Source organism: Neoarius graeffei, chromosome 16 (assembly GCF_027579695.1).
Source record: "Neoarius graeffei isolate fNeoGra1 chromosome 16, fNeoGra1.pri, whole genome shotgun sequence".
NCBI lineage: Eukaryota > Metazoa > Chordata > Actinopteri > Siluriformes > Ariidae > Neoarius > Neoarius graeffei.
This window is the reverse complement of record NC_083584.1, coordinates 12,718,778-12,740,377: the sequence shown is the minus strand read 5'-3', so window position 1 is coordinate 12,740,377 and position 21,600 is coordinate 12,718,778. Positions and strand designations below refer to the sequence as shown.

At 42.8% G+C, this 21,600-nt stretch overlaps 1 protein-coding gene across 4 annotated transcripts in view; it reads left to right on the top strand.

The window, feature by feature from the left end:
* hgs (hepatocyte growth factor-regulated tyrosine kinase substrate) overlaps nt 1-21,600 on the top strand; it is an 84,459-nt gene that overhangs the window by 21,154 nt on the left and 41,705 nt on the right. For all 4 annotated transcript variants that reach the window (XM_060942507.1, XM_060942505.1, XM_060942506.1 and 1 more), the window contains exons 5-7: nt 7,194-7,317; nt 9,618-9,670; nt 9,751-9,819. In XM_060942507.1, coding sequence (XP_060798490.1) covers nt 7,194-7,317; nt 9,618-9,670; nt 9,751-9,819 — 246 coding nt within the window. The remainder of the gene's footprint in view (nt 1-7,193; nt 7,318-9,617; nt 9,671-9,750; nt 9,820-21,600) is intronic.

Sequence of the window (21,600 nt, the reverse complement as noted above, 5' to 3'; positions counted from 1 at the left end):
TCTTGTTCGTAACCCGGTGTCCATTTAGGGTGGGTTTTTTTCCCCCCCTCTCTCCCCTCTTCCAAGGCTCTAAGATTTTCTCACATTTCCCAAAAGCAAGACGAGGTGAACTGGCTACACCTTGATGCGAAGGCTTGTAAATGGCATTTTACTGAGCAGTACCACATTTGTTTGCTTTTGCAATGATGCACTTTCATGTACTTTTAGTAGCACACCATTTAGGTGGGTGTGGGGTGGGTATTTTTTATTTTATTTTCTTTGGGGGGGGGCACGTAACGCTATATTGTGAGACAGTAAATCCCAATATAATTCAATGATTCAAATTGATGAGAGAAAAAAAAAAATCACGATTGGTTAAGTGTAGGGATGTTAACCGATGACCGTTTGACCGGTGGTTGACCGAATCAACGTCAACCGGTTAATTTTTTTTTTTTGGTTGTCAGTAGAGGTCTGCGCGGGTCGGATTTTTCAGTCCCGCTCCCGCCCACGCCCGCATTGTGCAGTCCCACTCGCGCCCGCAAAGAATTATGATTTTCAGTCCCGCTCCCGCCCGCGCCTGCCATATTTTGTCCTGCTCCCGCCCGCAAATCCCGCATGATGCAGACGTTCGCGTTATTTCTCAGGAAAGTTCTTGTCTTGACACAGCGTGATGGTGCCCCGCCCCCTACTTTCAGTGGATTTGAGCATAAATATCTACAGCTCACGTTCACATTTGTTATTATTTACCTTGCTTCTGAATTCAGCATGTAGTGTCTCTAATAATAATAATTAGTGCTGTCAAGCGATTAAAATATTTAATCGCGAATCGCACATTTTTGTCACATGAGAAACCATTGTAATTCTCTGATCAGCATAAAAAAGTGAATGGGCTTGCTTTGTACCGTGAGTGAAGTGATTTACTGCTTGAGTTAGTCTACAATTCTAATCAGAGAGACAGGTTACACAGTGACGGTAGGCTTGACTCTGCTATCCCAGAAATCCTTCCTGTAATATGCAAATTTGGCCACCTCTGATTGGACAGCCAAATTTGCATATTACAGGAAGGATCTCTGGGATAGCATTGAGTCAAGCCTACCATCACTGTTTAACCTGTTTAAAATACGTTTTTAGTTAGCGGGACTGCAGCTTATCACCGCTACCACCCGCGCCTGCATATGTGCACTTCCGGTCCCGCCCGCGCCCCCAATGAGCTTTCAAAATTTGTCCCGCGCCGCAGTGCTTTGCGGTGGGTCCCGCGGGACTCCCGCGGGAGTGCAGGGCTCTAGTTGTTGGTTTAAAAAAAAATCAATCGTTTTGAAGCTGCCGATTTTGGAGCGGAGAACCTGGAATTCTGTGTTGTAAACGCTTGGGGCATGCCATGCGGTGTAAGGACGACAGCTGACAAATCAGAAACACCCATTCAGTCATGTCCCGCCCTCCTGCCCCAGTTGAAGACAGCTGCCGCTCGGTGAAAGAAAAGTGTAGACAGGATTTTTAGCTTACAAATTACTATTCTGTGGTTTTTTTTATTTTTTTTATTTTTTTATTTTTTATTATTATTATTATTAGAAGGCACATGGAGTTTAGTCCTGCCCTGGCCAGTGCATTCTGAAAGTATGTTTTGGTCTGTACCCAACAATGCATGTTACTGCAGATCATATCTCTCCACACAAACTAAAGGCGCAGATGCCGACTTTTGGAGGGAAGGGGAGAGAATGAAACGACAGCGGTGTCTGGAGGGGGAGTGACAAACGCAGCTTTTATGTCTGTGAGCCAAGTCGGTGACGGCTTCAGAGCAACTTCAATACCATGCAGTAATGGCGTGTTGATATTGGTAACGGCGTTATAACGATTGTAGCTAATTAATTAGATTACCCGGCGTTCTAACAGCCTTTATTTTAACGCCGTTATTCCCATCACTGAATGTTATGTACTACTTCTAGCACTTGACTTTATTTTCAACGCCATCATGGCCAACTGAAACGGTCTCTAAGCTGGAGCCATTCGTCCTCCGCTCCGATACAAACCCCTCGACATCAGTGCCGCGTTTGACTAAATGTTTCGCGCTGTAGAAAAGGGAATGTGAGTGGAGGGCAGCGACTGGGACTGAATGTGTGGATGCTCGCGGTTAGATTTAGAATAGATTCTAATAATTCCAATTCTAGAATTTTAAACTCCTAGGTTAACCGACTTTAACCGGCTAATGAGGCTCGGTGGCCGGTCAAGATTTTTTTTTTTTTTTTTAGTTTTCGCCATCCCTAGTCAAGCGGCCTAATCGCTTAGCATTTCCTAGCTGTAATTGCATTGCTTAGACAGAAGAGGGTGCAATAATGTACAGTCGCCAGAATATATGTGACTAGGCAGAAGTAACACCGCTCTAATGCTGTGAAAGCACACAGATCTAAAATGGGAAAGAGTTGATTGACTGCAAATAATTTAAGAAATCTGAGCTCTCTTTTACAGACTGCTGTAAGATAAAAGAAGCAAATGGAGTAGTGGTTAGCGCTGTCGCCTCACAGCAAGAAGGTCCGGGTTCGAGCCCCGTGGCCGGCGAGGGCCTTTCTGTGTGGAGTTTGCATGTTCTCCCCGTGTCCGCGTGGGTTTCCTCCGGGTGCTCCGGTTTCCCCCACAGTCCAAAGACATGCAGGTTAGGTTAACTGGTGACTCTAAATTGAGCGTAGGTGTGAATGTGAGTGTGAATGGTTGTCTGTGTCTATGTGTCAGCCCTGTGATGACCTGGCGACTTGTCCAGGGTGTACCCCGCCTTTCGCCCGTAGTCAGCTGGGATAGGCTCCAGCTTGCCTGCGACCCTGTAGAAGGATAAAGCGGCTAGAGATGATGAGATGAGATGAAGATGCGTGTTGCTGAGAGCGCAAATTATTTTCTTCAGAACCAACTTCGCTGCCACTGGCGTCATTAAATGTTAATGATTCTTCTCAAAGCTTCACTGTATCAACATGGTTTAAAATCTGTTTAAGTGGAGCTCTGCTGTATAATTCAAAGTGTCGTGTTGTTAATATGGAATCAATGTATTGGAACAGCGCGTTTACTATTCTAAACCTGTGATCTAGAGCTGCACTATTGTCAGAGCTGCTGTTCCAGAGAATTAATCAACACCTTCTGTTCTGAATCCAGCAGCGCTGTGGTAAAGGTTTGATTATTGTATAGATAAATGCAGGTTGGTACTAATCAGGCTTGTAGTGCTCGAGTCCAGGACTCGTGCCCTAATTTTAAGGACTCGTGACTTGACTTGGGCTCGAGCACCGATGACTCGTACATTAACTGTATTCGGACTTGTAAATTGGAGACGAGGACTCCAATTTTTTTTCTTTATTTTTTGGAACATGCCATAATTTGGTATAATTTATTTATATCTACGTTAATTTTTGTATGAATTCCATGCAGGTGTGTCACACCTGCGCACCTTGGCGTGTGCATCAGGGAGACTCTCAGCGTGTGCACCAGGCGGACTCTCACGTGCGCAGTAAATGGTTTCACATAAAGGCAGCAGCAGCCACTGCCAAATGTTGCGGTTGTAGTCTTGTTCTCAGATTTGACTCTGTTTTCTTTAATGACTTGGACTTGAACACTGGGAATTCGAGACTGGACTCGGACTCAGTTTAGTGACTTGACTACAACACTGGTATTGATGATACAAAAAAAATATCAGTCATGAGAATGCAGGCTAGCTAGGACATGTTATTTACCAGCTGGGAGGTCCGTATGGTGAAATACTGTGACCGAGGTCTTGAAAGTACTGAGCGAGGCCCTCTGGGCCGAGGTCAGTATTCAAGGCCGAGGTCACGGTATTTCACCATACGGACCGACCTTAAGCTGGTAAATAATATATTTATTTTTTTCTTTACCAAATTCTAACAGAAAATGAGAGCGCCCGAAAGGGAAAACCGAGCCTAGCTGCCATTTTGGATCCTCATTCACGGCTGTAATGCAAATGGCTTCCTCCTCGGTATACAAGTGCACTTCCATGGCAGGAAAAACAAAACTACATTTTGCCGCCTATGTAGTCCCCTATTTATACAAAATTGAGTCATTCAGGATTCAGCCATGTTTTTGCTCGACGTTAGCAAGTTACAGGTTTTTAGCTTTCTCCTGAAATGTTTTTTATTTCTTCTTCCTCAGGGTAGTAAAACTCGCTTTCACTGTGAGGCCATTATTAAAAAATGTTCTGTTTCCAGTCCACCGGCCGGGTGAGTGCCGTTTGTGCGGTTGAAGTTTTTTTTTTTTTAACGCCGGTTTTTCGACATTTTTTCGGGTTCGTAAATCTAAAATAGAACTTGACATTTCCGCATTCCCAGGGCTTTCCACTAAGGCTCATACTAGCCAGCCATGACAAATAAGTAGCCAGCCGGGGGGAGTAAACACAAAATAAACTCCTGTGCATGCAGTTCCCAGGATTAAATGTATTTTCCACAGACTATTTATTCACTTTACTCAAATACAAAGTAAAATGGCAGTAAATCTTCTTTCTTTTCTTGCGTATTGCATCATGAGGCGTTCCTGGCTTGTAAATCTCTTATTTTCGGTGCATGACACATTCACGCAGCTGAGCATGCTATGAATTAACAACGACAACGGTCTGCAGTGGGGCGACACAATTACACACTCAGCCAACATTTCTCCATTTGTGTATGAAAATACACTCCAACCACTCAGTTTGGCTTCATTTACAACCAACGGTGTCTTTTGATGCCAGCACGTAATTGAACGAGAGAAGACTGGTTTACCGGAGACAAAATAAGCGTCATCTCTGCTTCTGTTCCCTCCGACGGCCCCGACACACTACTGCCTCCGCCGAGTGCGCGCGCACTCTGAACTGAATCAGCTCTGCGCATGCGCCGTGCGGCACAAAAAAAACGGCAGCCACCATGAAGGAAGGAGATCCGGAGTTTTCAAACATTTGCTTAAGTGTGAAATCGCAAAATGGTATTCTAGCGAACAACAAAATAGTAAAGATTCAGAAAAACGAATCATTCAGTGATCATTTTAATAGTGTAATTTCATCCGAACTCGGCCTAACGCTCGATTTAGAACTACAAAAAGTCCGCGTGTCGGACATTTTAAGTACCTTTGTAAAAGTTTTGCAAATGTTGCAGTCAGCATTTAAAATGCTAACTTAGTTTTTGTACAAGTTTCAGTTGATTAAACTGTCATTTTTTTATTAAATGTGTCTGCTTTTGTAATAAAGTACTGAAAGAAAAAGCAAACACAGCATTGCAATTTCTTATCCATCCATATATTTAAAAAAAAAAAATCCCTCCCGCCCGACTGAATTTTTTTTGCTCACCCGGTGGACAGGAAACGGATTTTTTTTTTTTTTTAAGGATAGCCTGAACACTGTCGTTATCACTATTAATGCTATTCTGCTGAGAAATGCTGGCAAAAATGTATAAGATTTTTGATAATCTTATTTAAAAAAAAAAAAAATTGCTACTAGGTTTGTTGTGAATGAGCAAGTCGCCAGAGGTCCGTACCGTAGGATACGGACCCGCTCGCCAGCCAATCAGAGTGCAGGATTTGATGGAAACCGGACCGTGAAAAAAATAAAGTGATTTTTATTAACTAGCTATGTTAAATTATCAGAATATTTGGCATTGAGGAGCATCACACGATCAATAAATATATGTAAAACAACTTTAACAGCGTATTTAACATTGATTACAGTTTTTCTTCTGAGCAATTCCAGCGTTATGGACGTGACACTTGAACTCAAAATGGCAACAAATGACCCAGTGCATGTTTTATTGTCTCCCAGTATTTAAACAGGTGTTGCATATTTTAAGGCTGTACCATACTGGAGAAGTGATAGAACAAGAACAATTCCCATAGTACATCTAGGGCATGCCAGAAAATGCCAATAAAAGATGCGTTATGGATGTGACAGAAAAAGTATCACTTTTCTTGGGTGACTGTACATTTTTATCAAACTCTGTGAAATTGTAAACCTAATGTCGAAATGGAGATATCCGTTTGATAGAGGGGTCCAAGGTGAATATTAAAAAATCTTTGTTTAAAATATTTTGTATTTCATGCAGAGTTTCGGAAGGAAACGTCAGCGTTATGGATGTGACGAAATTCCGTTACGGATGTGACGCGTCTGAAATAGACATGGCATATGTTTAGAAAATCAGCAATTTAACCACCATAACCCTTTGAAAAACTCTCTAAATATCAGCTAAAACTATCAAAGTTCTTAAATAATATTTAGGATGGCTATTGTTTTGCTGTTTTGTGGATTTTAGCATACATTTCTGTGGCTTGTGGCAATAATATAGAATTGTACATGATCAAAGTTGATTTTAGCTTGGGGTTTACATTATAAGAAAGAAAGACTGACAGTGACATATTAGGTGATCAAAATATTATGTATGTATTTATTTGTTTATTTATTTAGTTTGTTTAGTTTGAAATTTGGGATGCTTTATTTTTGCATGGTGAGGTTGACATTTACATGGAATTGCCCCTCTGGTTGTTGGCTGTGTAACATTCATGGGCTAGATTATAGCTTTTTGCACAGAGATCTGGGGGGGGAAGTTATATGGTATACACTATTCTTCCTCTGTTCTGTAATCGGGAGGTTGTTACTGCTCTGGTGTTGTGATCCTGCTTGACTTGATGACTAATTCTCTGCATTACTTCCTGGTTGTGTCATCATGTCACATGTCCTCTCGCTTCTTAAAGCTCAGGGGAGTTCCAGCAAGCGTCAGAATGAGAAGTGCGTTTTAGCGTTGTGGATTGCTGTTTAAAGTCCAGCTGTTGATGTGATAGAAAGGTAATCTCTTAAAGGCTGGTTTCCATGTTGATCAGAGTGGATTTACTTATTTTATGAGTATTTAGTAATAGAAGCCTTTATGTGTGAAGACTTTCATATTTAACTGCTGTTGTTTACATAACGAGTCATGATTTGAGATGCCTGTGGTGATCTCGTGTTGAGGTTTTACCTTCGGTTGTGGCTTCAACGTGCTGCTTGCTCAGTACGGGTTCACATGTGGACTAGTCAGTCCATTTCAGTCAAACCCTGGTGTGTTGTCATCCCTGCTTGTGCTCGGGATCTCGTTCCGTCTCGAAATGAATCCTAGTACAGTTTGATTGTGATGGAAACGTGAGCAAGATGGTTAATGTGTGGCATTCTCACATAGTGAGAGCTCGGAATATATGATGTCTCCTCGACGTTGCCGTTTCTCTGCTCTCCTCAGAAACAAACTGAGCCGAACGTCAGGAACAAGATCCTGTACCTGGTCCAGGCCTGGGCCCACGCCTTCCGCAACGAGCCCAAGTACAAAGTGGTCCAAGACACATACCAGATCATGAAGGTTGAAGGTACAAAGCACAGTTGGCTTAAACGTATAGGTAGTTTTCACTGACGTCACGGCATTCTGGGGAACGCCCCCCAGCCGCCATCTTGCGGGGCAAACAAAACGGACCATCGCCACTACCGGCTACGTTATCTCGGACGAATTTATTAAGTTATATAGTCAGTTTTTTAAAATAAAGATCAGTGTTGGCAAAATCAAGCAAACGGAAGTATTGGACGACATCTCACGACAACGGTATGCAGCCAAACTGGCCTTGATTGGGGGAATTGACCCCTACGAAGTGGACAAAGAAGCATTTTCAAGTGACTATGCAGGGCTGCCATCCATATCGTACCCTGATATTGTGAACCCTTTCATGAATAGTAAAAGCACCTACACACTTGACGACCTCAAAGCATACAAGTCGCTGGAGTCATACAATTATTTTGTCTGTGGCTGGGTCCGCGAAGTCCGCCATATAAAAACAAGTCACAGTCGTGTCCTAATTACAGCCAAGGTATGTAAACATTGGAATTTTAGAGCTCTCAACACTGCATATAAATATATGTGTATAATATCGAGTTGATTTAAGACAAATTTTACATCCATTAGTGGTATTACAGTACCATATCAGTATAAATTTTGTAATATAATTAGCTGGTATGTAGGCTTGTTACATTTTGTTTATGATAAATATGACAACTTATAGGCCAGTAATAGTAATCATATGTTTGAAATAGAAACGTGACAAACGAGCGAAATTAGTGTACATTACAATGTAAACGTACACTCAGTGGTTCCAGTTAGGCATTCTCTAGAGATGGTTTACACGATGTTTTGGTTTCCAAAAACAAACTTAAACACAATTGATTGTTTATTTAAACAACTTACCACTTATAAAATGATCGGAGCAGACTTCGCTGTGTTTGGAAGGCTGATAATCCTTGCGGTTGATTCTCGCAAGCCATAGATTTCTCCTTTGTATGCTGAGTTTCTTTGTTCGCTCGCCTTCGTGCTCCCGTACAGTGGGAATTCCATAAAAGCTCCGCTTGATGTCATCTGACCTATTACGACAGCCGTGAATACAACAGGTGTGCACCATTGCTAGCTTTAAATAGTAATAATGTAACTATAAATGTAAATAATGTATAAATAAATGTAACTCGCGCGTTACAATTAGGGCTGTAACGATACACCCAACTCACGATTCGATTCGTATCGCGATTTTTGACCCACGATTCGATACACCCATGATTTTTTTTTTAAATGTTTTTTTGAAGTAGTAAATTTGACTTATTAACATTTACTTACTTACATTAACTATTTAATAACAAATAATTCAGACCACTGCAGAGAATGAGTAATATGTATGCAAAAATGAACAAATGTATATCCAAAGATTGTTTTATTTCTCAAAATAATACTGTTGAGCCGGAAGCTCTGTTTTTTTCGGTTCTGAAAAAGTCATTTTTCCAAATCGTGTAAATCCGTTAAGATTTTTTTTTTTTTGGGGGGGGGTGGCTCTCTCACTGTCTCACTCTCATAGGGCCAATGATTTTCTGTGATCGCGGAAAACAGATGGAAATTACGGAATTTTTATGGTGAAACGTTGCTCGCGTGTCAAAATGTAACTGCCGCAGAAGGCTTCCGCCCAAGCAGACATGCCTTCAGTGTTGCCAGATATTGCTAACGTTTTCCACCCCAAAATATGTTCAAAACCTGCCAAAAAGCACCTAAACCTGCCCAATCTGGCAACACTGCATGCCTTTCCGGTCAAGTGATTGTGATTGGCTTGTGGCACACCTAGCCAGCCAGTGAGCTGCTTGTTTACAGATTCACTCCCCGCGTCGCAACCAGAATGGCGACCGCTTAAAAGAAATGAATGCTCTGCCAGTGGCGAGTGTGGATGTTTCGTGACTCGCAGAAGATTGTCGCAGGTCGGCGAAAAAACGACTTAATAGATATTTAAAAAAAAAGTAATTTAAGTAAGTTTAAAATGTAATTTAAATAAAAAGTAAAGTATTCATAAATTGAAGTTTGGAAGCGCCTCTGTTTTGGGGCTGAGGAGAAGTTTGAAAGGGTGTATCGCGATACGGATCGTGGCTCTGCGTATCGCGATTTCGATTTCGATATGCATATTATTACAGCCCTAGTTACAATGTATGCTCAGTGACCCGTACGGTAAGCTTGCCCCGCAAGATGGCCGCCACTAGGGAATCCCCAACTCTGTGACGTCATGTGAAAACTGTCTATAGAGCAGAGTATAAAGCAAAGCAGCACGTCTGATATTTTGATTTTTGATTTAATTCTCCTGCACTCCATCAGGTCATGTTTTCCCGGAGTTTAAAGAGAGCGATGCCATGTTTGCTGCAGAGAGGGTGAGCGATCCTGCTTAAAGACACAGTGACGGAGCTACAGGCTGTGAATTGTGTGTGATGATGATGTGTCTTTTTCTCAGGCCCCTGATTGGGTGGACGCCGAGGAGTGCCACAGGTGCAGAGTTCAGTTCGGCGTGATGACCCGAAAGGTAAATCGCTTGTTCCTCTCTACCCGAGCTGTGTGCGATGAATCAGAACATCATCTTTTTCAGACTAACTGTCAGAACACAAGCAGCCGATGTAGTCCATTCACCAAGCAAGTCTGTGCTACGAATATTAACAGTAGTACCATGTTGTACAGATGAAGTGTTTTTTGGATTTGGGTTTATTTCTCACAATTTATCAAATTGCATTCCTTGATTATTTCCACAGATTTTATCGCTTTTAAAAATCCACCATGTTCACATTCAAATCCAAAATGGCATCGTGTTCACTATGCGCATAGAACTTGATGCTATTGTGGATTCTATGCACCTGTTCTGTACGATAGTCATTTAAAAGGACAGTTCGGGATTTTTGACATGAATCTGTATGGCATCCCCATCAATAGTGTCGTGCAAACACACTGACTTACCCCCGACAGCATCCTGAGAGTCCAGTTTTGGTCCAGACGAAAGTAGTCCGGCAAGTTTGTTGGGGTCACGAAAGTAAAAAGTTTTTCGTCTCAAAACAGTATGTGCAGGGATGGCAATTTTCCGCCGAACGGCGGAAATCCGCCGTTTTGAATTTCAATTTTATCATTTTTGTGGAACGTCTAAATCCGTAGAGAAAAGTTTTAGGGGGGGTTAGGTACCTAACTTTTATTGCTGCTACCGAGATTAGTGTCAAATCGTATCGAAACCACATGTCTCGCGAACAACGGAAGCTTCTATATCGAGTGTAACAATGAACAAGAGGGCTCTGATTGGTCCACTCTACATCCGCTGTACACGCACTTCCGCTTCCCTACTTTTCCCGGTTTGGTTTGTTTTCACGACCGGCATTTTTAAAAACACGAGCGAAGCTGGAGCAGCACAAAGAGCGGTTGATTTGAGGAAGTACGTACATCTATACGACTCCAGTTCTAGTCATTATAAAAAAAAAAGTTCTAGTCATTATAAGTAACCGGAGGATAAACACTCCACTAACCACACCCACCAACTACTCCTAGCGACTTCGCGCCCCCTTGCGTTGTGCTGGTGAATAACTTTACGCTACGTTCACACTGCAAGGCTTAATGCTCAATTCCGATTTTTTTGTGAAATCCGATTTTTTTGTGAGGTCGTTCACATTAACAAATATATGCGACTTGTATGTGATCCTCAGTATGAACGAAAAGCGACCTAAAAGTGTTCCGCATGCGCATTGCAGGATACGACGACGTCACACGCAGTGAGCATGGCCAGTGTTTACGGAAGTAAAACCGCCCGGTTGCGGTATGACTCATCCAATCTAGCTTGAATAGCTGCATCCCCCCAAATGGAAATCGGCTCCCTAACCTCTGCGTCCTTCCATTGAGAAGATTCAGAACCTTCACAGCCCGAAGCGTCCCTCGCATTGATGTCATGCGCAGGGGTGCAGATACGTTTTTTGAACTGGGGGGGACAAAAAACTGGGGGGGACAAAGCTGCCAGCAAACCAACCCCAACCCCGATATGCCTGTCAGACTTGTTGTTAGTAACCATAGCAACCAAGCTCGAGCAACCTGTGCAGTCTGCGCAGCTCAACCAACCGAATATCAGTCTTTTTGTTTTATGTGAGTTGTTGCAACTATATGTATACACTGCTGTGCACCTCAATAAACCGAATGGTAATTAGTCTTTTGATTTTTCCGTGAGGTTTGCCTTATGCAAAGAAAGACAGCATAGACGTTTTTTCCTCCCTATAAGTGGGGGGGACCGAACGAGGTGAATTTAAATCTGACTCGTCCCACCCTCTATCTGCGCCCGTGATTATGCGCCATGTTGTAACTTTTTTGAGAGACCCGCCGCCTACTTCAGCGCAGAATAGTGACGTTTGTGGCTTGTTGATGACGTGTAAGTCGGATGAATGCGACCTGGCGGTTCAGACTGAAGTCGCATATGAAAAGAGCGGATAGGAATCGGAATTAGCACCACATATCCAAACGGCCTGGGTCGGATTTGAAAAAATCGGATCTGTGTCGTTCATATTGTCAATAAAAGATCGGATACAGGTCACATATGGGCGAAAAGATCGGATTTGAGTCACTTCAGCCTGCAGTGTGAACGTAGCCTTAGATACTTACTTATTTTTATCGTGTATTTTTCACACAATATACATGTAAAATGGCTAGAAAATAGGTAGAAGAGGCTAAAAAGGCTAAAGCTTCAGGGGGGGCGGAGCCCCCCTGAACCCCCCGTTCGGAGTTTCAGCTGAAATAAAATTTTCCTGTTGCCATCCCTGTATGTGTTCAAAAGAGTGATATATTTGCATCACAAAACCGTTGCCAAATAAAGTCAGACCTCGAAATCGCTTGGCACTATTTTCTCTCCCTCGGTATCACTGCGCGCTGCCGCCAGGTGACAGCCACGGCTGTTTCAGTCATTGTTTTAGTGATGGGAATTTCGGCTCTTTTTCGGGAGCTGGCTCTTTTGGCTCTTCTTACTATAAGGAGCCGGCTCTTTCGGCTCCCAAACGGCTCCTGAGATTTTATTTTTGATTTAATTGCTGCAATTAACTAGTTAATTAATTACATTATTATTTATATTTTATCAATAGGATGTTTTCCATTTTATTTTTTAGTTTTTGTAGCCATTGTAAAGCTTTGTAAAGTATAGCAGTGTAACAATGTTCTAGCTATAGAAATAAAACTTACCAATTAATAAATTATTTTCTGACAAACATGATGCAAAACTGTGTTCTATTACCAATATAAAATACACAGAAGACATCAACTGTTTATCCTTTATGGCTTTATTTCACACTCGACCTTGAACAAAATGCCACAAAATAAATTATGAAGTATAAATCAGGCCTAAGAAACTATGAAGCAAAGTTGGAAATTATTTTAACAAACACAGAACAATGTGCAACAAAATATGTGGCACCTTGAGCGCATGTAAAAAGAGAAAAAAGTGCCGCACTCTGCTCCACCAGTAATGAGAAGCCGCTGGAACAGCAAATCTGCTCCTGTTATAATGACTGCTGTCTCGTTGTATACCGCAGATTAATCTGGCCATGCCAAGGCGGTTGCCAACCGAACCTGTCAATTTATGAGCGACAATTTATATCATGAGCTTTAGGAATTCACAGCAACAAAACAATGATCATGGTTGTCAAATAGACAATCATTCTTCAGCTGAGCTGAACTCTCTCTCTCTCTCTGTGAGGCACCTAAGGACAAAAGACTAATTCGGCTCCCCAACTCTGCTCCCACCGAAGAGCCGGCTCCCGTCGTTCACTTCAAAGAGCCGGCTCTTTGAACCGGATCGTTCGCGACCGACACATCACTACATTGTTTACTGCTAGCAAAGTTAGCGACAACATGTCTGACTACGACGGTGAAATGTGTGCGGAGATTCAGCCACATCTTTGTTGCTACAGCCTGGATAGTCGCAAGTGCGCACCATTTTCACAAATATATTATTGTATAGCAGGCTTTCGTCTTAACAGGGGCGCTGCGCCCTCTTACTCTCGGCGTACGCCCCCTTACCAACTCCGTGAAAACATCCCAGCAACACTACGTGACTCTGGCTACGTTCACACTGCAGGCTGAAGTGACTCAAATCCGGTCTTTTCGCCCATATGTGACCTGTATCCGATCTTTTATTGACAATATGAACGACACAGATCCGATTTTTTTCAAATCCGACCCAGGCCGTTTGGATATGTGGTCCTAATTCCGATTCCTATCCGCTCTTTTCATATGCGACTTCAGTCTGAACCGCCAGGTCGCATTCATCCGACTTGCACGTCATCAACAAGCCACAAACGTCACTATTCTGCGCTGAAGTAGGCGGCGGGTCTCTCAAAAAAAGTTACAACATGGCGCATAATCACGGGCGCAGATAGATTTAAATTCACCTCGCTCGGTCCCCCCCACTTATAGGGAGGAAAAAACGTCTATGCTGTCTTTCTTTGCATAAGGCAAACCTCACGGAAAAATCAAAAGACTAATTACCATTCGGTTTATTGAGGTGCACGGCAGTGTATACATAGTTGCAACAACTCACATAAAACAAAGACTGATATTCGGTTGGTTGAGCTGCGCAGACTGCACAGGTTGCGAGCTCGAGCTTGGTTGCTATGGTAACCCACAAGTTTGACAGGCATATCGGGGTTGGGGTTGGTTTGCTGGCAGCTTTGTCCCCCCCAGTTTTTTGTCCCCCCCAGTTCCAAAAACGTATCTGCGCCCCTGCGCATGACATCAATGCGAGGGACGCTTGGGGCTGTGAAGGTTCTGAATCTTTTCTCAATGGAAGGACGCAGAGGTTAGGGAGCTGATTTCCATTTGGGGGGATGCAGCTATTCAAGCTAGATTGGATGGGTCATACCGCAACCGGGCGGTTTTACTTCCGTAAACACTGGCCATGCTCACTGCGTGTGACGTCGTCGTATCCTGCAATGCGCATGCGGAACACTTTTAGGTCGCTTTTCGTTCATACTGAGGATCACATACAAGTCGCATATATTTGTTAATGTGAACGACCTCACAAAAAAATCGGATTTCACAAAAAAATCAGAATTGAGCATTAAGCCTTGCAGTGTGAACGTAGCGAATGTGTCTGATCATCAAATACGTTACAATTGCTCCAAAAATATTCCAATCATAGTAGATACACCGCCAGACGGTGCAAAAACAATCCGAATTGGCGTTTTCCAGACTGAGGCGCCATGTTGTTTAGTTGTTTACTTGTCGCGGCTGCTCTCGCGAGATTTGACATGGGTTACATACAAGGTCAGCTGACTTGTAGAGCGAGATTTCTCGAGACTGAATGACCTTTCACCCACCGGCGCGGGAGCTTTTGACCGAAGTAGTTCGCGAGTTGTTTTTGTTGACGCTTGGGCATTTAAAGACGTCATCCCGCGGCACGAAACGGAAGAAAGCCAAAGACTGTCCGGGGCAGAAGAAGATTACTACTTTGTTTTTCAATGTTGACAGACAATTTGTTACAATTTCCCTCTCAGATAGCCTCAGAATGTCCCATTGGAGCATTTTTCAAAGGCTTTGCATGGCGGGGGGGGACAACCGGCACCCCCCCCCCCCCCCCCCCCCCCTCGCTCCCTCGCCATGGTGAGCGCCCTCGTACTAAATTTTTCTAGAAAAAAACCCTGGTATAGGTTATAGAAGGTGATAAATTTCACTGTTCTTGCTCTCAAATTAGCTTGTTAGCGCCGCTGATCTGAACTCCTAATCACTGCCAAACAATGGGAAAGGTGTTGATTCCTGCGCAGATGTCAACATGACAGCGCGCAGTGATACCGAGGGAGAGAAAATAGTGCCAAGCGATTTCGAGGTCTGACTTTTTTTATTTGGCAACGGTTTTGTGATGCAAATATATCACTCTTTTGAACACGTACCGTTTTGAGACGAAAAACGTTTTACTTTCATGACCCCAATAAACTTGCCGGACTACTTTCGTCTGGACCAAAACTGGACTCACAGGATGCTGTCAGGGGTAAGTCAGTGTGTTTGCACGACACTATTGATGGGGATGCCATACAGATTCATGTCAAAAATCCCGAACTATCCCTTTAACATGCTGCGTTAATGAGCGAAATATTAACAAGTACCATGTTGTACAGATGAAATGTTTTGGATTTGGGTTTATTTCTCACAAAAGTATGGGTACACTTGGATTTCTTGAGGCATACTTGCCACCATTCCTGCAGGCGAGACAAGAACCACCGTGGATTTACACCGATCAGCCATAAAATTATAAAACCACCGACACAGCGCTCGAAACTAACGGTGTCCCGACGTCCCGGGGACCATAAAAAATGTCATCGGGACACAAAATTATCATATCTGGGACAATCCCGGGACAATGGAAAAAAATAGATCTAGAAAAAAAGTTGTACATTAATATTATTTACAAAGCCGTAACACATACGTCGACATTCTCCTAATTTGTCAATTTTAATTTTAAAATGTTAACAGCGAAAAATACATAGTAGCTACACTTTCGATGCACCTGCATCCGTAGGCTACAGAGCAGCGCATTCTGTTCTAGAATCTTCGGCCGGAGTCCGCATTATATGGACTTGGAATGGAATTGCTAGCGCACACGCTGCGCCGACTCTTGCCAGAACAAAAATGCTTAAGTGGTTGAAGTGGACCGACCGCAGGGAAGAAACTGAAAGCCCAGACATAACGTCTCCGGGACCTTCAGGATCCAAAGCGTCATCGCCTGGTCTGCAGGCAACGCTAGCAACTGAATGAACACTGTTAGACACGTTATAAAACACAACAGGAATGATGTGGATGATATTGACGGAAGATACCGTTCAACAGAATAAGCGAGTTTTCTTGGTGTCTTTCTAGTTCAGAAAGTTTAGTCAGTCAGCAGCACAACTAGGCTCGGACCTGCCACTATGTGATGGTGCTAACATTTGCACCCACGTTTCAGCAGCGAAAGTTCATAAAATGGATAACGGAAAGTTCATAAAAATGGATAACGGTCTCATCTCATTATCTCTAGCTGCTTTATCCTGTTCTACAGGGTCGCAGGCAAGCTGGAGCCTATCCCAGCTGACTACGGGCGAGAGGCGGGGTACACCCTGGACAAGTCGCCAGGTCATCACAGGGCTATGGATAACGGTAATGGTGAAAATGATAAGTTGGCCTTGTAAGTGCCAACAGATATTCAAGGTATAAGTAGATGAAACGAACATAAAAGGGGTCTTATTTTCAACTAAAGTGTACTGCAGATGTAGGGAGTTGAAACATTTTCTGAATGAGCTAGTTGGCCCCTTTAAATAAACGGGTATCTATTCATACAGTGAGATCGCCAAAGTTTAATAAACTGAAAATGGAATAACTGTAATTTTGAAGTAGATGATGTATAGGACATGTGTCGCTTGTGTCTTGTGACTTATTGTAAAAATGATATAAAGGGTTCAAAATCGCATAGTTACAAATATAATAGTAACTTCATATGATAATATTAACCACTGGTTATTTTAGAGAGGAAACAAATGGGGACACTATTGCTTCCATTCGGGACAATACAACACAGAATTCGGGACCACTGGGGGGGACACAGAAAAAAAGTTAATTTCGAGCCCTGCACCGACAGGTGGAGAAGTGAATAACATTGGTTATCTCATTACAGTGGCGCCTGTCAAGGGTTGGGATAGATGGTTTTCCCCAAAGCGCTTTAGCGTATCGGGCCCGATCCGCTTGCTCTGCCTGCCGATACGCTTAGTCGCTTTAGTTAAAATCCGATACACTTAGATTTATACCGATACGTTAAAATTTCCTACCCACAAGTAACTAGATACATAGGAGAGCAAATAACAGATCCATTTACATATTGATTGATATTTGTGTTAAACAAGCAGTCTTTTTTTTTTTCCAGTGTTTGTGTTGATTCTGTCAAAGTAATATGCCCGCGTGGTATGATGTAAACAAACTAATCTGTTGGCTACGTCAAGATCACGTGTTCAAACCGTCCAATAAAAACATCGAAAGAAAACGTCAGACATCCCGGAAGTTTCCGATTCATTATAAGCGATCTCATTGGCTGCCGATGTCGTCCCGCACCAGACGGACAAAGCCGACTGACTTTAATAAGCGAGGAGAAGACTCGCCGGACAAATTAATCCACATCAGCACGGATGACAGCGAGATGGACTATGAGAGGGCTGCCCAACATTGGGCCAAGCAAAAGCCAAGGAGAATTGATCTGCTTTAACCTCCTAAGGCCCAAGCTGTTTTTTTACATGCATTTTTTATTTCTCTTTGCTATTTGGGCTTATTAGAACCTGATTAGAATAAAAACTAAGCATCATCTTTTGATAAGATGTACTTTTAGAGAAAAAGTATGTCCACATATGTGGATTCTTGTTCCGAATTTCCATAAAGTGCTGTCCACGCATGTGACCGCTAAGCCCTAGGAGGTTAAAGGAGTAGAAAACTTAATTCATTAGTTTGGGTTTGCAGAAAGATCATGTACTGATAAACGCTCTCACGAAGTGAAGTTATCCAAATGTGTCAAATAGAGCATCATTTCAAATAATCATCATAAGCATTTTTGGCAGTGTGACGTCACTGGGATCCATTTAACAAAAGGCGGCTCCGGATTATTCTTTTGTTAAAGGCTCACAGTGACATCACACCGCCAAATATGCTTATCGTTATTATTCGAAATTATGCTACATTTGACACTTATTAACAAATTCTCTCATGAATGTTTTTATAAATACGTAATCTTTCTGCAAACTTAAATGTATGAATGAAGTTTTCCTTTAAATATGCTTTAATCTTAATCTAGTCCATTTAATAAAGTGCCAAAATTTAAACTTTATAATATGCAGCGTTCTTACTTTTCTTTTCAGTGCATCTTAGTTATACATATATTACGGTAATTGCATCAGAAACATTCTAAATCATTAGTTATAGAAATACAGCAACTTTATTTTCAAGTGCCATTCCACCATTGGATGTATTCTTTGGCATAAAATACAATATATTTTATGGCAACATGACTAGACAGAGAAATCTTTTAGCTTCAAAATGATATATCAAACACACAATTTTTTGACAACGACAAGTATATTAATTTTGCGACCAAAGTCACCTACCCTTTTAATTTCCGCGCGGTAGTGAAACGTGATGTCATCGGCAGGTTCCCCTTCTTGTGTACCACGTGTCGGTCTATTTTTAGACCAGGAAACCCCCAAAGTGAGAGAGTCATTTCTCCTCGTATATGGGGGCCAAAAAAATTGCGAAAAATTGAGTTAATCTTTCAGTTAGCTAGATTTATTGGTATTAGCTAGATTTATTGGTATTATTTTTATCGCGTTCTGTCCGCCATTGCTGATATGTGCCACGTCACACGTCACGTGGTACACAAGAAGGGGAACCTGCCGATGACATCACGCGCGGAAATTAAAAGGGTAGGTGACTTTGGTTGCAAAATTAATATACTTGTCGTTGTCAAATTATGTTTGATATATCATTTTGAAGCTAAAAGATTTCTCTATCTAGTGATACCATTTATATATGTTGTCAAAATATATTGTATTTTATGCCAAAGAATACATCCAATGGTGGAATGGCACTTTAAGGTGGCAGTTCTTAGGTTCAGATCCCTTTGTGATCGACAGGAGGTCGTGATGATCGATTCTCTTGACTGGATTGCATAAGATGGAGCAAACCACTGTTCATATTTTCATGCACATTTTTGTTACAGCACTACTTGATCATAGGTAATTAAGTGCAAGGGATCCCCGTAGATTTTCAAATCTATTGTATACCTCAGTAATCTGTAGCAAAACAGTTTAACTTGCATGTTGAACTTTAAAGGAACAGTCCACCGTACTTCCATAATGAAATATGTTGTTCTCTGAAGTGAGACGAGCTGATCCGTACCTCTCCGAGCTTTGCGCGACCTCCCAGTCAGTCAGACGCGCTGTTACTCCTGTTAGCAATGTAGCTAGGCTCAGCATGGCCAATGGTATTTTTTGGGGCTGTAGTTAGATGCGACCAAACTCTTCCGCGTTTTTCCTGTTTACATAGGTTTATATGACCAGTGATATGAAACAAGTTCAGTTACACAAATTGAAACGTGGCGATTTTCTATGCTATGGAAAGTGCGCACTATAATGACAGGCGTACTAACACCTTCTGCGCGCTTCGACAGCGCATTGATACCTGAGCTCCTGTTTCCCCCCTCTCCCCCACCCCCCTGACTAGACTGTGTTCCAAGGAGTGCAGGCTACTTGTCTTGGTGGTCACGTTGGTTGTATTGACGGAAGTTGGGGGGGGCGGGGGAGAGGAAAAAAAAACAGGAGTGAAGGTATCAATGCGCTGTCGAAGCGCGCAGAAGGTGTTAGTACGCCTGTCGTTATAGTGCGGACTTTCCATAGCATAGAAAATCGCCACGTTTCAATTTGTGTAACTGAACTATGTTTCATGTCACTGGTCATATAAACCTATGTAAACAGGAAAAACGCGGAAGAGTTTGGTCGCATCTAACTACAGCCCCAAAAAATACTATTGGCCATGCTGAGCCTAGCTACATTGCTAACAGGAGTGACAGCGCGTCTGACTGACTGGGAGGTCGCACAAAGCTCGGACATGTACGGATCAGCTCGTCTCAATTCAGAGAAGAACATATTTTATTATGGAAGTACGGTGGACTGTTCCTTTAAGGTGAAATTTCAAAAGTGTATACGTTAATACTATTTAGGTCAGAAATCATTGAAGCACTGTTAAAATCTATCCTATAATCATGGATCTAAAACCTCTCAGAGACCCTGAAAATGCACCCGAGAGCATCTATTTTCAAAATTTTCCGGGGAGGCATGCTCCCGGACCCCCCCTAGTTTCACTTTGCGCCGTTGACACTCAATTGTCTGTGTTTTATCATGCCAGAATTTAGGGCTTTAATTTTTTTCTGGGGAAAACACTGATATATCAGGCAGCTAGGGAACGTCAGTTCTCAAAGTTGATGTGTTGGAAGCAGGAAAAATGGGCAGGTGTAAGGATCTGAGTGACTTTGACAAGGGCCAAATTGTGCTGGCTGGATGACTGGGTCTGAGAATCTCCAAAATGGTACATCTTGTGGGGTGTTCCCGGTATGCAGTGGTTAGTGCCTACCAAAAGTGGTCCAAGAAAGGACAACCAGTGATTCATGGTCATGGGTGTCAAAGGCTCATTGCATTGATTCGCATGGAGCATGAAGGCTAGCCCATATGGTCCAATCCCATAGAAGAGCTACTGTAGCACAAACTGCTGAAAGTTAATGCTGGATAAAACAGAACCGTGTTCTGTGAAATTATGCTCTGTTCAGGAATGAAAAGGGCTCTAGAGCTCAAAGCAACCCAAATATTTCTGGACCCATTTAAATCTCGAGCTTAATATATAAATGGTTGGATTAGGTTCATCAGTAAATCTGTGCTGAGAGGGATATCATCTGGATTTCTTTTCATAAAAACCAATCAATTCATTGCATATCAAGTAGAGCCCTGCACTCCCGCGGGAGTCCCGCGGGACCCGACGCAAAGCAGTGCGGCGCGGGACAAATTTTGAAAGCTCATTGCGGACGGGAGGGGGAGCGCACAATGTGGGAGCGGGCGGGAGAGGTGATAAGCTGCAGTCCCGCTAACTAAAAACGCCACAGACTCGGAAGTGGGAGTGCGAGTGCGCAGTGCGAGTGCGCAAAGCGAGAGCTGTCAATCAAAGCGAGAGCTGTCGATCATGAGCGCATGCAGCGCTAAACTTGGAATGTGTCAGCAGAATGTCAGAGTCTAAACAATAAACTTACACTAAACCTAACAATCTCATCTCATTATCTCTAGCCGCTTTATCCTTCTACAGGGTCGCAGGCAAGCTGGAGCCTATCCCAGCTGACTACGGGTGAAAGGCGGGGTACACCCTGGACAAGTTGCCAGGTCATCACAGGGCTGACACATAGACACAGACAACCATTCACACTCACATTCACACCTACGGTCAATTTTGAGTCACCAGTTAACCTAACCTGCATGTCTTTGGACTGTGGGGGAAACCGGAGCACCCGGAGGAAACCCACGCGGACACGGGGAGAACATGCAAACTCCACACAGAAAGGCCCTCACCGGCCACGGGGCTCGAAACCTTCTTGCTGTGAGGCGACAGCGCTAACCACTACACCACCGTGCTGCCTAAACCTAACAATGCCACCTATAAATACACAACATGTAGATCTACATAACGTTATCTGTGCCATCTCACAGCAGTTTGCTTAGCTATTTTTAATCAGGGTAAATAGCCTTATAGCCAA